General features: G+C 38.9%; 1 protein-coding gene across 17 annotated transcripts in view; it reads left to right on the forward strand.

The window, feature by feature from the left end:
* Window positions 1-13232, forward strand: part of ADGRL3 (adhesion G protein-coupled receptor L3) — a gene marked incomplete at its 3' end in the record, with an annotated part of 400329 nt that extends 387097 nt beyond the window's left edge. For 13 of the 17 annotated variants that reach the window (XM_081321797.1, XM_081321796.1, XM_081321791.1 and 10 more), the window contains one exon: window positions 12433-13232. In XM_081321797.1, coding sequence (XP_081177923.1) covers window positions 12433-13232 — 800 coding nt within the window. The remainder of the gene's footprint in view (window positions 1-12432) is intronic. The other 4 variants (XM_081321789.1, XM_081321790.1, XM_081321788.1 and 1 more) reach the window with 1 other exon arrangement.
* Between the last annotated feature and the right edge of the window lie 382 nt (window positions 13233-13614).

A 13614-nucleotide genomic window follows, 5' to 3' on the forward strand; every position in this document is an offset into this window, starting at 1 on the left:
CCCCCAAAGTAGTCAGTACTGACTCCCATCAATTGATGAGACGATGTCAGTGGGGCTATCCCAAGGGGTTGCTGTTGTTGCTGTTGTTATTAGTAGTAGTGGTACTACTACTAGTAGTACCACTATTAGTAATAGTACTATAAAAGTGGTATTATTTTTATATAATAAATATTTTGAAATTGATGAACAATCTAAAGCTTCATGAAAGGCTTGATGAGGTGAAGAGATTGGGGGTCCCTGATCTAAATACTCACTGATGCTATAAATATCTCTCCTTCATGTTGTTGTCCACTATTAACAATTATCATCTTTGTAAAAGAGACTGAGACACAGGCTCACTATTTGCCTGTACTAAAATACTTTTTATTATATGTTTGATAAACACTTTTTTAAAAATGCACAATTGTACCAACATGGTATAAATTTATATAACTAATCATACCAAACAACATATTCTTATTGAGAGGCAATGGGCATCTGCTATTTATTGCATGAAAAAGAAACTCCACTTCTGGACATGTTTATATCTTCCAAAATAAGATAAAAGGCATCATCACTTTATTGCATTCTTCTAAAATGCTGCAGCAAAAGGGTTTTTTTTGTTTTTTTTAAAAGGGGAAGTATAATTATAGATGCAATGATTATCACAGTTCTGTAGATAGCAATCACTAAAGGTAAAGGTAAAGGTTTCCCCGCACATGCGTGCTAGTCGTTTCCAACTCTAGGGGCTGGTGCTCATCTCCGTTTCAAAGCCGAAGAGCCAGCGCTTGTCCGAGGACGTCTCCGTGGTCATGTGGCCAGCATGACTAGACACCAAAGGCGCACGGAACGCTGTTACCTTCCCACCGTAGTGGTCCCTATTTTTCTACTTGCATTTTTACGTGCTTTCGAACTGCTAGGTTGGCAGAAGCTGGGACGAGTAACAGGCGCTCACTCTGTTAAGCGGCACTCGGGATTCGACCCGCCAAACCGCCGACCTTCTGATCGACAAGCTCAGCGTCCTAACCCACTGAGCCACCGCGTCCCTAGCAATCACTACCAAGTTCAATTAATGGATAGACCAATATCCAAGGATATGTGTCAGCCACAGCAGAAGTGTTTTTTTTTTGTTTTGGTTTTCCTTTACAATACTTCTGTAGCTGGGAGCTTTTATTTTTTGCTCCCATTGGCTTCAATAAGGAGAAAATGACAAAGGCAACATACAGTATATTTGTAAAGGAATGGAGTATGGAACTAAAGCCATCACTGATTTGACCTCAGAATTCCCCAGCATGTTTCTTCTTTGCCTTAATCATCTACCACTCTCAGGATAGCTATAGTGGTAGAAAGTACTACAGTTATCCAGAAGAAGTTACACTGAATCTAGCAAAGACTTACTGGTACCCTTAATGGTCTCTAGGTATGGATGCCCTCAGAGGGATTCCAAAATTGGAAAACCAGACTATAGGCTAGATTCAAAAGTCAAAAAGCATTCTGGGAAGAAAGCAGCAACAAGCTACTTCCATATCATTCCAAGAAAACTGCATAGGCATGTCCCTGAAGTCATCTAGGGCTGAGTTTGACTTGAAGCTATATGCATATAGTCTGATTATGCAAGCTCATTGCCGAGAGGCAATTTGGAGAATTAATATTGTCAATGAAAAGTGATTTTTTAAAATGCTATAATATCCCATTTTTTAAAAAAAAATCATTAATCTGATTTAAATAAGCAAAATTTTATATGAGAAAGGGATTTATTTAATTTGTACATATCAACTATAAAAGCAACCTCAAAACTAACAGAGGAATTAGTTAATTGCTGCTAGTGCTGGCCTCATTGCACTCCAAGTGGCCTTATTGTTTATATCTTTTGCTTGGAGAACTTGGTCATTTCTTTGCAGCATAATCATGAATATGTTTGTGATAGAACCCCCAGGGTTCACTGAATGTAGAAATCTTGTTGACTGTTTCTAGTTCAATGGATCAGTTAATCCTAAGTCTGGGTCAAACAGGGCTAACCAGATGTGTTCTAGAGGTCCATCAGGAGAACAACAGAGAGAATGCCTCTTTTTCTCTCTTACATACTAGTTATCTATATTTAACGCATATAAGTCTTCCGTGTTGGAGGTATGATACAGTCATTAATGCTATCAGTCATTAATGGCACCATCCTCCATATCTAAGCCACCTTTCCAATATTTTTAATTGATGTGTCCTCCATACATTTTAGGGAACAAGGTGGCTCAGTGGGTTGGGACGTTGAGCTTGTCGATCAGATGGTCGGCAGTTTGGCGAGTCGAATCCTGAGTGCCGCATAACAGAGTGAGCGCCTGTTACTCATCCCAGCTTCTGCCAACCTAGCAGTTCGAAAGCACGTAAAAATGCAAGTAGAAAAATAGGGACCACTACGGTGGGAAGGTAACAGTGTTCTGTGCGCCTTTGGTGTCTAGTCATGCCGGCCACATGACCATGGAGACGTCCTCGGACAAGCGCTGGCTCTTCGGCTTTGAAACGGAGATGAGCACCGGCCCCTAGAGTCGGCAATGACTAGCATGCATGTGCGGGGGAACCTTTACCTTTACCTTTTACCATACATTTTAACTATAATAATTTCTATAGGTTAATGCTAATATCATGTAGCTCTTTTGCATGCTCTTAATTTCAGGAGGAAACTTTACTTTCTAATAACAGAGCCAGTATAGCACAATATTTGTGCCATTCAATTGTGGAGAGCCCAATACTCTCTCTCAGTCCAATTTGGCTCATAGAATTTTTATGGGAATAAAACGGTGGGGGGGGGACTTTTGTGCTCTCAGGAAAAAAGGGAAGGATTGAAACAATATTGCTAATTAAAGCATAATTGGATTTATGGTTTCTAAGTTTGCTATGCAGGAGATTTTGGTGCAACGACCTTTTAAAAGTTCGATTTTCCCACTTAATCTGAGATGAATGTACTCAGAAATGTATTCCACTGATTGAAATTTTATGCAGGCTTAGAAATACCATCCACTACTAGATTTGCTACTGGGTAGGAATGAAAAGAAGTAAGCAAACATCACTTGGTTTGCAGTACACTGGATTCTAGTGCTTTTTGCTTTAAAAACAATATGAAAAGAGATGTATCAGCAGTTTATTCAAATGTGTATTGTTAGGTCAAAAGGTCTGAATAGAAATAAAATAGTGATTAAGATCTCCTCCCCATCCCTATTGCCTGTCCTCCCTAAATGATTCTACAACCCCAATTTGCTGTGTCCTCCATCGGGACAGCCATACTATACCATGCCTTACTGATCAAATAGCTACCCAGGAATCTGAAGCAGTTATCTGAGCCGAAAGTAGGCTGAAATCTTATCTGGTTTAATGTCCAAAGGTAGCAGGGTTTGTTTGTTTTTTCCAAGAAAAACAAACTGAAAGCAATTTCAAATATTTATTCTTGCAATTGTGCTTAATGTAGAGAATCTTTATGTACATATTTATGTACATAGGTAAGGAAGAATGTGAATTACTTAGAAGCCCCCTTTAAAGTTCAGGTTATTCTGCTTTGTCATATACATTTTCTCAGAACTAATTTTTTCCTTCAATTTTTCCTAATAGAAGCATTTTTAAAGGCATGGCTATACCTGTGCATTCTCAATTTTCAACAGCAAACTTCTTTCCTGGTATGTGTATATTTTCAGACTAGTGAAGTTAATAATGTAATGCCCAATCCCACTGAGTCTCAACTGAATTGCTGACCATTTTTATAGACCTTGCCAATACAAGCCAAATTGGAAGATGGACTTTTCATTTTGTTTTAAAGATAGTTAATGCGACAACAAGCCCTTTAAACTGATTCCATGAATTCTTTACATCCCTGTTTCCAGAGTCATTTTATTGGGGGAGGATGCAGGGTCTTCTCCATGATTCCACAGTAATTCTTTTTCTCTATGCCTAGCTTCCTAGTGGATTGCAATCAGGGATACTAGAGGAGATGGCAGGGACTATCTTCAGCTGTTTACCTCCTGGAACTCTCTGTCTGGACTGAAGGTTTCCAGATGTGTTTGGTGGACCTTTGGCACCTAAACTCATGCAACTTAAGAAATTTTTTGTGATCTTGGAAATATAGAATCAGAAGGTTAGAAGGGAGCTTGGAGGTCTTCTAGTCCAATTCCCTGCCCAGTGCAGGAATCTCATACCATTCTGGAGAAATGGCTATGCAGTATTTTCTCAAAAACCCTCAGTGATTGAGTAGCCATATCTTCAGGAGGCAAGCTGTACCTCTGCTTTTGAGTGTCCCAGAATCATACCATCACAAGAGGATTGTCAATGCCCTAAATTTTGCTCACTTGCATATTGTTAAGATATTAGCATTCCATTGCTCATCCCATCCCATACCAGTAACAACTGCTGTTAAGATTTTTCTGGCCACAGAAAGCATATGGTTGCAGAAGAATGTCTGGCAACTTGACTGGACTGCTGGACCTTACCTCACTGCTTCTAAGCCATAAAAAGACCAAGACTCAGAATGGCCCCAACTGCACCTGAAAACCCACATCGTGGCCTCTAGAAAAGGGAGCCATTAAGTTGGAAACTAAATCATTCAAAAGTCCTGCAAGAGGAGTTTTGAGGAAATGTCATGCATGTTTATTCTGTTGGATCTGTTGAGACCTACCTCCAAGGGATTGCATCTTGCATGATTGCTTGGAATTAGTCCTGGAAATATCCTGCTAGGTATATTAACTGGTTTCTCAGTGCTACCAGATCAACATGAAAAAAGAAAAGTGAAAGTTTTCCTTAAGTGAAATTCAAATCCTTCATGGACACATCCATGCAGTTTTCTTGGCAGTGTCATAGAAGTAGTTGCCTATTATCTTTTATGACCAAACAAAGGGACTACAGATAGTCCTCAGGTTATAATCTCTTGCTCAGCAACCATTCAAAATTACAATGGCACTAAACAAGGAAGACGAGGCATCTGTTGTAGCATCCCAGTGATTACATGATTCAGACATTCGGCAATTGGCTCACAATTACAATGATTGCAGTGTTGCATGGTCATACAATTGCCATTGAAACTTCCCAGTTGGCTTCCAACAAAGTCAATGGGGAAGCCAGCAGGAAATCGCAAATACTTTTTTCACAGCCTCCCCACCCTACTTATATACCTGTGCATGCTCCATAGTATCTGCCCACAACATCCACCCACCCATAGGTCTTGCCCAGTGGCCTCCTGGCCTGGGATTCCCACCTCTTCCCATCACATCACATTGTCATCAGTTAATAGCCCATGCAGTTCAGGGGCAATTGGGACTGCTGGGATTGCTATCAATCATTAAGCAATTCAGTCACATGACATTGCACTTTTCAACTGCATTACTTAGAGATGGCAATTGCAGTCCAATTGTCTTTGTAACCTGAGGACTACTTGTAACCCTACTAAGTTTCTCACACACACATACACCCAGAATCAGCTAGGTGCAGTCACTTTGAGCTTGACTCTGAAATGCTACATGGAATCATCCATTCAGCTTTCTTGGCAATAATACCAAATCGGCTTGCAATTGTATCCTTCTGGGTGTTTTTTTTTATTTCCCTCTCCAGCCCTAGTAGTTCCTCTTAGCCTCCCACTCAAATACTAACTGGGCTAGACTTGTATAACTTCTGAGTCAGATCAACCACAGGCTGCCACAGCTGAATTTAGGACCATCTGTTGTTCAGTCGCTAAGTATGTCCAACTCTTTGCAACCCCATGGACCATAGCACACCAGGCCCCCCTTCCTTTCCTCCACTGTTTCCTGGAGTTTGCCCAAATTCATTTGAATTGTGCTATCTAACTATCTTATCCTCTGTTGTCCCCTTCTCCTTTTGCCTTCAGTCTTTCTCAACATCAGGTTCTTTTTCAATTATTCCTCTCTTCTCATTTGGTGACCAAAGTATTTGAGCTTCAGCTTCAGTATCTATCCTTCCAAAGAACAATCAGGGTTGATTTTCTTTAGGATTGACTACAGAATAATAGAGTTGGAAAGGATCTTGGAGGTCTGTTAGGAATTGTTGTGCAGAGGTCTTCTTGTGCTACCAAGGAGTTGCACAGACAAGGAAGGGTACTGAGAGCAGTAAGAGTCACACAGTAACCACAAGAATACACTGAGTTGTGAAAACAGAAAGTATTTTACCTTTGAGGTGGTGTAAAAACAAAAATGCACGGTCAAAAATTAACAGTCCAGGTCATACACAATAGTAACAGTCCAAGGAGTATTCCAAATACAAAGTCTTCTTACCGGTCCAGAGGTCAATACACAGTTCAGGTTTATCACAGTAGTAAACCAACAGTACAGCAAAACAGTAATAGTAGAGAGAGCAGTGAATTCAGAGAGAGAGAGAAGCTACGTTCCTAGTTCCCTCTTATGGCCATGAGAACACTTACACACCCATTGGCCAATTAACATCTTAAAGTCACAACATCATAGTTTATATATTTTCAACCCAACTACGTAGGCTATCACCAGATGCCTAACATTCTCCCCTTTGGGTAGAATAATATATAACCTCTTACTATCTTATGCCAATTCTTTCACAACTAGTATTGTGTTTCATAGCACTTTGGACTTTAGTGAAATGATCTGCGACATTTACAGATGAACAATATTCCAGTTGTATTAATTTGTCTTTAACACATTGTCTTACATTCAAGTAACAAAGATCTGTATGTTTGGATCTTGTTCTGACTGCAGCATTATTTGCCATTTTTATCGCAGCTTGATTCTCCTCATATACAATAAATGGATCTTTTACAGTTAAACCCATATCCAACAATAATTGTTTGTACACTAGCAGTTCTGTACATAACACTGATAAACGTGAAAATTCAGCCTCCATTGTAGACAGGCTTATGTGCTTTTGTCTGATGGACTTCCATCCAATTAAAGAATCACCCAACATTATAGCCAACCCTGAAGTTGATTTACAAGTGCTTGTCTCAGAGGCAAAACTCGCATCTGCATATGCTGTAAGGATTAACTCACGATTTGGCTCTAAATATAATGAGTAGTGAATAGACTGCTTCAAATACCTCAATATCCTTTTAGCTGCTTGCCAGTGTCTAACAGTTGGTTCATTATTGTATCTGGCTAATTGGTTGACACTGTAAGAGATATCGGGTCTAGTCCAATTACTCAGATACATAAGACTACCTATTAAAGATTGGTACATAATCTTATCAAATACAGGACTCTCAACATTAGTGTCCTTAAAATCCATAGCCATCAGAGTTTTTGCTGGTTTGCAAAGTTCCATATTATATCTCTTTAATAACTGAGATATTTTACTGGCTTGCGAAACCTTAAAACCTCTATTTGTCTTTACAATATCTAGCCCCAAATAGTGGCTTATTTCCCCAAGGTTCCTAATTGTAAATTTGTTTTGCAACCTTGAAATAATGTTCTGTGCTTCTAACTCAGTTTTCATTATGATTGCAATATCATCTGTGAATAATAGAAGCAAAGATAACACTCCATTGTGTTCTCTCCTAAACAAACATGGATCAGCATCACTGGCTACAAAACCTATCGCACTCAACTCGTTAACTATACATTTATTCCATTTGTAACCTGATTGTTTTAATCCATATAGGCTTTTCCTTAATTTCCAACAATCATGGTCTCTATCATTGGTCAATCCTGGAGGTGTTTTTAAATAAATAGTGTGTTGCAATGGAGCATGTAGGTATGCAGTTTCCACATGGTTAACTATATATTGGTTTTTAGCCGCCCACACTAAAGCCACTCTTAATGTAGTTGCCCTTAGACTGGGTGCAAATACCTCATCGTAATCCTCAGTAGTTTGGGCAAAACCTTGCGCAACCAAACGTGCCTTATGGGTTACAGTTCCATCGACACCCTTCTTTATCTTATATATCCATTTGCAACCTATAGCTTGCTCATCAGGTGGCAGTTTTGCTTTTTCGTAGACCTTAAGGTCCTGCAAAGACTTTAACTCCCTATTCATTGCAGCTTTCCATGATTTCTGTTCTTTTTCAGGATACATCCTGATTTCCTCATAGTTAGAAGGCTCTAACTCAACTTGGCATATTACACTGGCTTCATAACGATCTGGTGGCCGTCTTTCGGGCGTTGAATGCCTAGGTAGTACAGGGCTTTGTACTGGTGTTTCCTCTGTTTCCTCCTTTATCTCCCCTATCGCATCTTCCTCTTTTAAAGGTACAGAAGATGTTTTCTTATTATTTCTAGCTATCAGAGGAATCCTCAAATACTAGAGGATCTGTGTTAACAGCTTCTTGTTCTAATCTATCCCAACCAACGTGCTCAAGGAATTTGGCACTTGCACTACTATATACATTGGTGGTACCTTGTTCCCAGAAATGATAGGATCTATGATTAGATTCATAACCGACAAAGTATAATTGCCTAGCCCTATGTTGGCCTTTACTCCTGAGATGTACGGGAATGTGGACCCATGCTGGGGTGCCAAACGTATGCAGGTAATCAAGGTTTGGTTTTTTACCATGCCATAGCGTATATGGTATTTTACCAGTAGAAGAATTCACCACTACATTTAGAACATGGTTTGCACATTTTGCTGCCTACACCCACAGTCTGTTAAGCCAGAATCTTTTAACATAGTTCTCATCATGGCTTGTAACGTTTGCCCACGTCTCTCAACAAATGCATTATGCTGGGGCCTATAAGGGGCTGAACGTTTATGCTCAATGCCTGCTGATTCTAGCATATTTACAAACCGCTTGTTTGTAAATTCAGTGCCATTATCAGTTATTATGCACTGAACTTTTCTCTTTGTTTTCCTCTCGACAAACTTAAACCAGTTTGAAAATTGTTGGAAAGTGTCTGCCTTATCTAAAACCATAACGAGAGTAATGGTCAAGAATACTTAAAATATAACATGATCCTCCTAAACTAGGCTTCATGGGTCCAATTAGATCTGCAAATACAACTTCCAAAGGGCTAGTAGTCAGCTACAGCCTAAGGGTGGGGACCCCTACATTAAAAGATCAATTGTTTCCTTTTTTCTTGTTTTTTACATGTTGAAAGAAGCTTTTTTTGTTATTTTTTACTTTTGTCACAAGCCTTAGTTCATTCTGAGCCTTAGCTTTCCTGACTTTATCTTTGCAGGTATGGGCTATTTGCTAATATTTTGCTTTAAGTTATGTGCCCCTCTTTCCATTTTTTATACTTGTTGTTTTCCAGTGTATCAACGAAATCTTTGTGCAACCATGCTGGTTTCTTTTGAGATCTCTTATTTTTCTTCACTGGAACTGTGCTAAACTGGGCTTTTATAATCTCATTTTTCAAAGTTTCCCAAGGTTCTTGGATTGTTTTCCCCTTGAGGATTCTCATTCATGGAATCCTTTTGAAGCTCTCTTTAGGTTTATTGAAATCAGCTCTTTCGATGTCCAAGACTCTAGTTTGACTTTGTTCTATTGCTTGTGCTCGCATAGTGTTGAATTCCAATATTGTATGATCATTGCCTGCCAAGCTTCCAGCAACTTCAACACCTTGTATCGTTTCACCTCTGTTAGTGAGGATTAAGTCCAGTATGGCTGACCCTCTAGTTCCCTTCTCTGACTTTTGGAAGAGAAAGTTGTCTGCTAGGTTTGTCAAGAATCTGTTTGATCTTCCACTTGGTGCAGAGTTTGTCTCTCTGTTGATGTTAGGGTAGTTAGTCCCCCATTATTATTGTGGTATGCTTCTTGCATGCCTTAGTTAGCTGATAGCAAAAAGTTCATCTATTTCCTCTGGTTGGTTGGGTGGCCTGTAGTATATACCTATGGCAATGTCATTCTTTTTTCCTTTTATATTGACCCAAATGCATTCAAGATGGTTTTCATCATTGTTCTGCTCTATTTCTGTAGAGATATAGTTATTTCTTATATATAGTGCAACTCTACTTCCTCTTTTAAAAAGTCTGTTTCTAGATGTATATTCCATTCATGGGTTTCATCCTGATTTTTGATTTGATATGATCTCCTTGCAGTCCAAGGGAGTCTTCTCCAATACCAATACCACAATTCAAAAACATCAATTCTTCAGCACCCAGCCTTCTTTATGGTTAGCACCATTTAATATTCTACATATTTACTGAGAAGGACCTGGAAGCCTTTCTTTCCTAAACAGGGTCGATAGGGAACTGCATGCATCCAAGAGCCCTTTTTACACCCAGCATATTTTGGAAGGCAGATCTAACCTCAATGACATAAAGCAGCCAAATAGCTGATGAGAATAGCTAGCCCAGATAGTTATTACCTTGACTGCTAAAGTGTAAAGTGGTCTACTCCCTGCCCTGATGATCTCATTATAATTATTGTCTTGGGAAGTGTATCCTCATGGGCACCTCTCACCAAATTCATCTGGAGATCCTTGCCTAGGACTAGCTCCAGGGAAATTTGCCTGGGAGGGAGAACAAGGACCAGCAGCAGCAGGAAAAGTAGAGGACTTTCTTCGTATCTCTAACAGCTCTAAAGATGGTAAGCTCTTTTAGACTACTGCTGTTGGGAAGGGTTCTATTGGACCCTGGGTGTCTTCCCCAATGCTTTTACATAGATTAATACTGCCTTAGCTACCTTATCAGATAGAATTAGCCACCCAAAACCTGGTCCATTCATTTCTTTTTTATTACTGATTGGTAAATGCAAATGAAATAATTGATTGAAAGGCTGTTATTTAAGAGCATGGCTGAAGTGGGCAATTAATTGAAGATGAATCAATTTGAGTTGATTAGGAGTGCAGATGTAAATTAAAGGAACAGATTAGCTGGGGTTGATTTAAATTATCATCATGATTACACAAACCAAGTATTTCAGACTCTTGATATGATCACAGATGCTTATTTTATTATTTACATTTTTAACTATATTATCTGGGTGATAAAGCTCCATAGGCAGGTTTAGTTGTATTACAACCATATGTCAAGACTGTAGTGATAGCAAATGGAGTATGGTGAGAGGAATAGCGGGAAAACGTTCTGTGTTTAAAATTATAGTACATATTTGTGTTTAAAGGGAAGACATAAGAAATATTAATTCCAAATATAAATTAATTAGCAGGGGCAATATGATTTTATTCAGAAAACTAACATGAGAGAAAGAATTAAAATCAATCCTCCCAGTGTTGCTTCCCAAATCTCATCTATTTTGTCATCCATTGGCACATCCCTGCTCTTTTCTAAAACAAAAACAGTGGAGAATCGAGTGATGGGGGTTTTTTTTGGCATTTGACCTATTTCGCATTTAAGGGAATGCAATAAACATGTGATAGTTCATAATTTTTAGGAACTTTGTATGCCTTAATTTGTGAATGGGAAAAAAGTAAATCTGGATCTTCTGATAGATCTCAGAAGTGTTGCCAAAGTTAGATTGCTGAAGTGTCAAACATTTAACAATTTAACAGTAGCAGTAACAAAATTATTAATCTCTACCCATCCCTATTCAAATAATATAGCTGGTATGAAAACATTTATGCTAATTAGGACAGGATTTTAGTATGGAAGTTTTCTGAGCCCTCTTCACTACTGGTATTCAGACCATATTTCTATACTCATTGTTATATCATTTACAACAAGCTCAGTTTCTCAAACTTCTAAGGGAGGGGGAAATGAGCAGAAGTCTGCCTATCACTGCCTTACTCCTTCTTTGATTATATTTGCTGTGCCTAACAATCATAATTAGATACATCTGAATTGACAATGCTTAGGTCGTTTAGAATAAGATGGGGAAAATTATGGCCTTCCAGATGTAGGACTATAATTCCCATATCTAAGGTTTTGTCTTCAATATTCAATATATAAGCTGCATAAATTGCAATTAAATCTGTATACCATGCAGGTGCTGCTAATCAGCAAGAAATTAAGTTTTGGGATTAGAGTCCAGCCTGAAAAAATAGATCCAGAGCCCAGGAACTTTACAGCAAGACTGTCTGAAGGAGTGTCTTTCTCAATATGAAAGTGAGCAGGCACTGAGATTTGCAAGCAAGGACACTGTTTTTAATGCCCCATTTGTTGAGCACAAAACAAAATACCTTTACTTGTGTCAATCCCAGTTTCTTTTAATTGCTTTTAACTCCCTCTCTTTTAGTCTACAGGAAAAGAATCAAGCTCTTTCTCTTCAACCAAGCCTTTTGAGTTCAGATAGTAATAATTTACAGTTTTTAAATTGGATTTCAACTGTTTGTACTTTATATGTTGACTTTTTAGCCATCTTCAGTGTACTATGGAAGAAAAACAATATATAAATTGAAACAATAATTAATGGATAAGATTTAAATCCACATTTTCCATGTCTTGAAACCCAGTATAATTTCTTTTCTCTTTATTCCTTTTTACACAATTACTGTATATTGCAACAAACAGTATATTATTGTTTCTTAGGACAGTAGCCATGCAGATCAAAAGTATATACGAATACTTTTTGGTACAAATCAAATTTTCTTGTGTGATATTTTTCAGAGGGGCTTCTGAACAATGCCAGGGATACAAGTGTCATGGATACTCTACCACTGAATGGTAACCACGGCAATAGCTACAGCATTGCTAGCAGTGAGTACTTGAGCAACTGTGTGCAAATAATTGACCATAGCTATAACCACAGTGAGACTGCCTTAGAGAAAAAGATTCTGAAAGAACTCACTTCCAATTATATACCTTCCTACCTGAACAAACATGAATGTTCTAATGAACAAAGTAGGAATCTGATGAACAAATTTGTCAATAATCTTGGCAGTGGGAGTGACAATGATGCCATTGTTCTCGATGACGTCACCTTGTTTAACCAGGAAGATAACCTGGGCTTAGAACTCATTCATGAGGAATCAGATGCCCCACTGTTACCCCCAAGGGCATATTCTGCAGAGAACCACCAGCCTCACCATTATAGCAAAAGACGGATTCCACAAGACAACAGTGAAAGTTTTTTTCCTTTGCTAACCAATGAGCACACAGAAGACCTCCAGTCACCGAATAGGGATTCTCTTTACACTAGTATGCCTGCTCTGTCCAGCATGCCAGGCAACGAAAGTGTCACCACCAGCACTCAGACCGATCCCCCATCAACTAAAGGTGGCGATGGCGATGACGTGTACTACAAGAGTATGCCAAACCTGGGCTCCAGGAACCATATCCAACAGCTACATACTTACTATCAGTTGGGGCGGGGCAGTAGTGATGGATTTATAGTTCCACCAAACAAGGATGGGACCCTGACAGAAGAAACCTTGAAAGGACCAGCTCACTTGGTCACTAGTCTATAGAACACTAAGTAAACATTTTAATAAAACAAATGCTCCCTGTACAACATCTGGAATATTGTCTGGATTTAAATCAAAGCAGTGGTAATATTGTGTGTTCTCCTACTCCATATTGTTCTAAACAACCAACAATTCTCATAACTTTTTAATGGAATTGATAGGCCCACACAGGAAAAAGGCTAACTCCCTGTTGTTCCCCCTCACCCAACACATACACTGGCGTCACATCAGAGAGACCATATGCTAAAGAATGAGATACAAAAGGAAGTGGTCCACTGTGTGGCCTTCTCACATTATACTGTATTTGTTTAAGCATCTTTGGGTGCTGTCTTCTTAGTACCAAGGACCTGACTTACAAAAGGCCAAACATGCATTTGAAACTACT

This window comes from Vipera berus (assembly GCF_964194415.1).
Source record: "Vipera berus genome assembly, chromosome: 2".
In the NCBI taxonomy this organism is placed as follows: Eukaryota; Metazoa; Chordata; class Lepidosauria; order Squamata; family Viperidae; genus Vipera; species Vipera berus.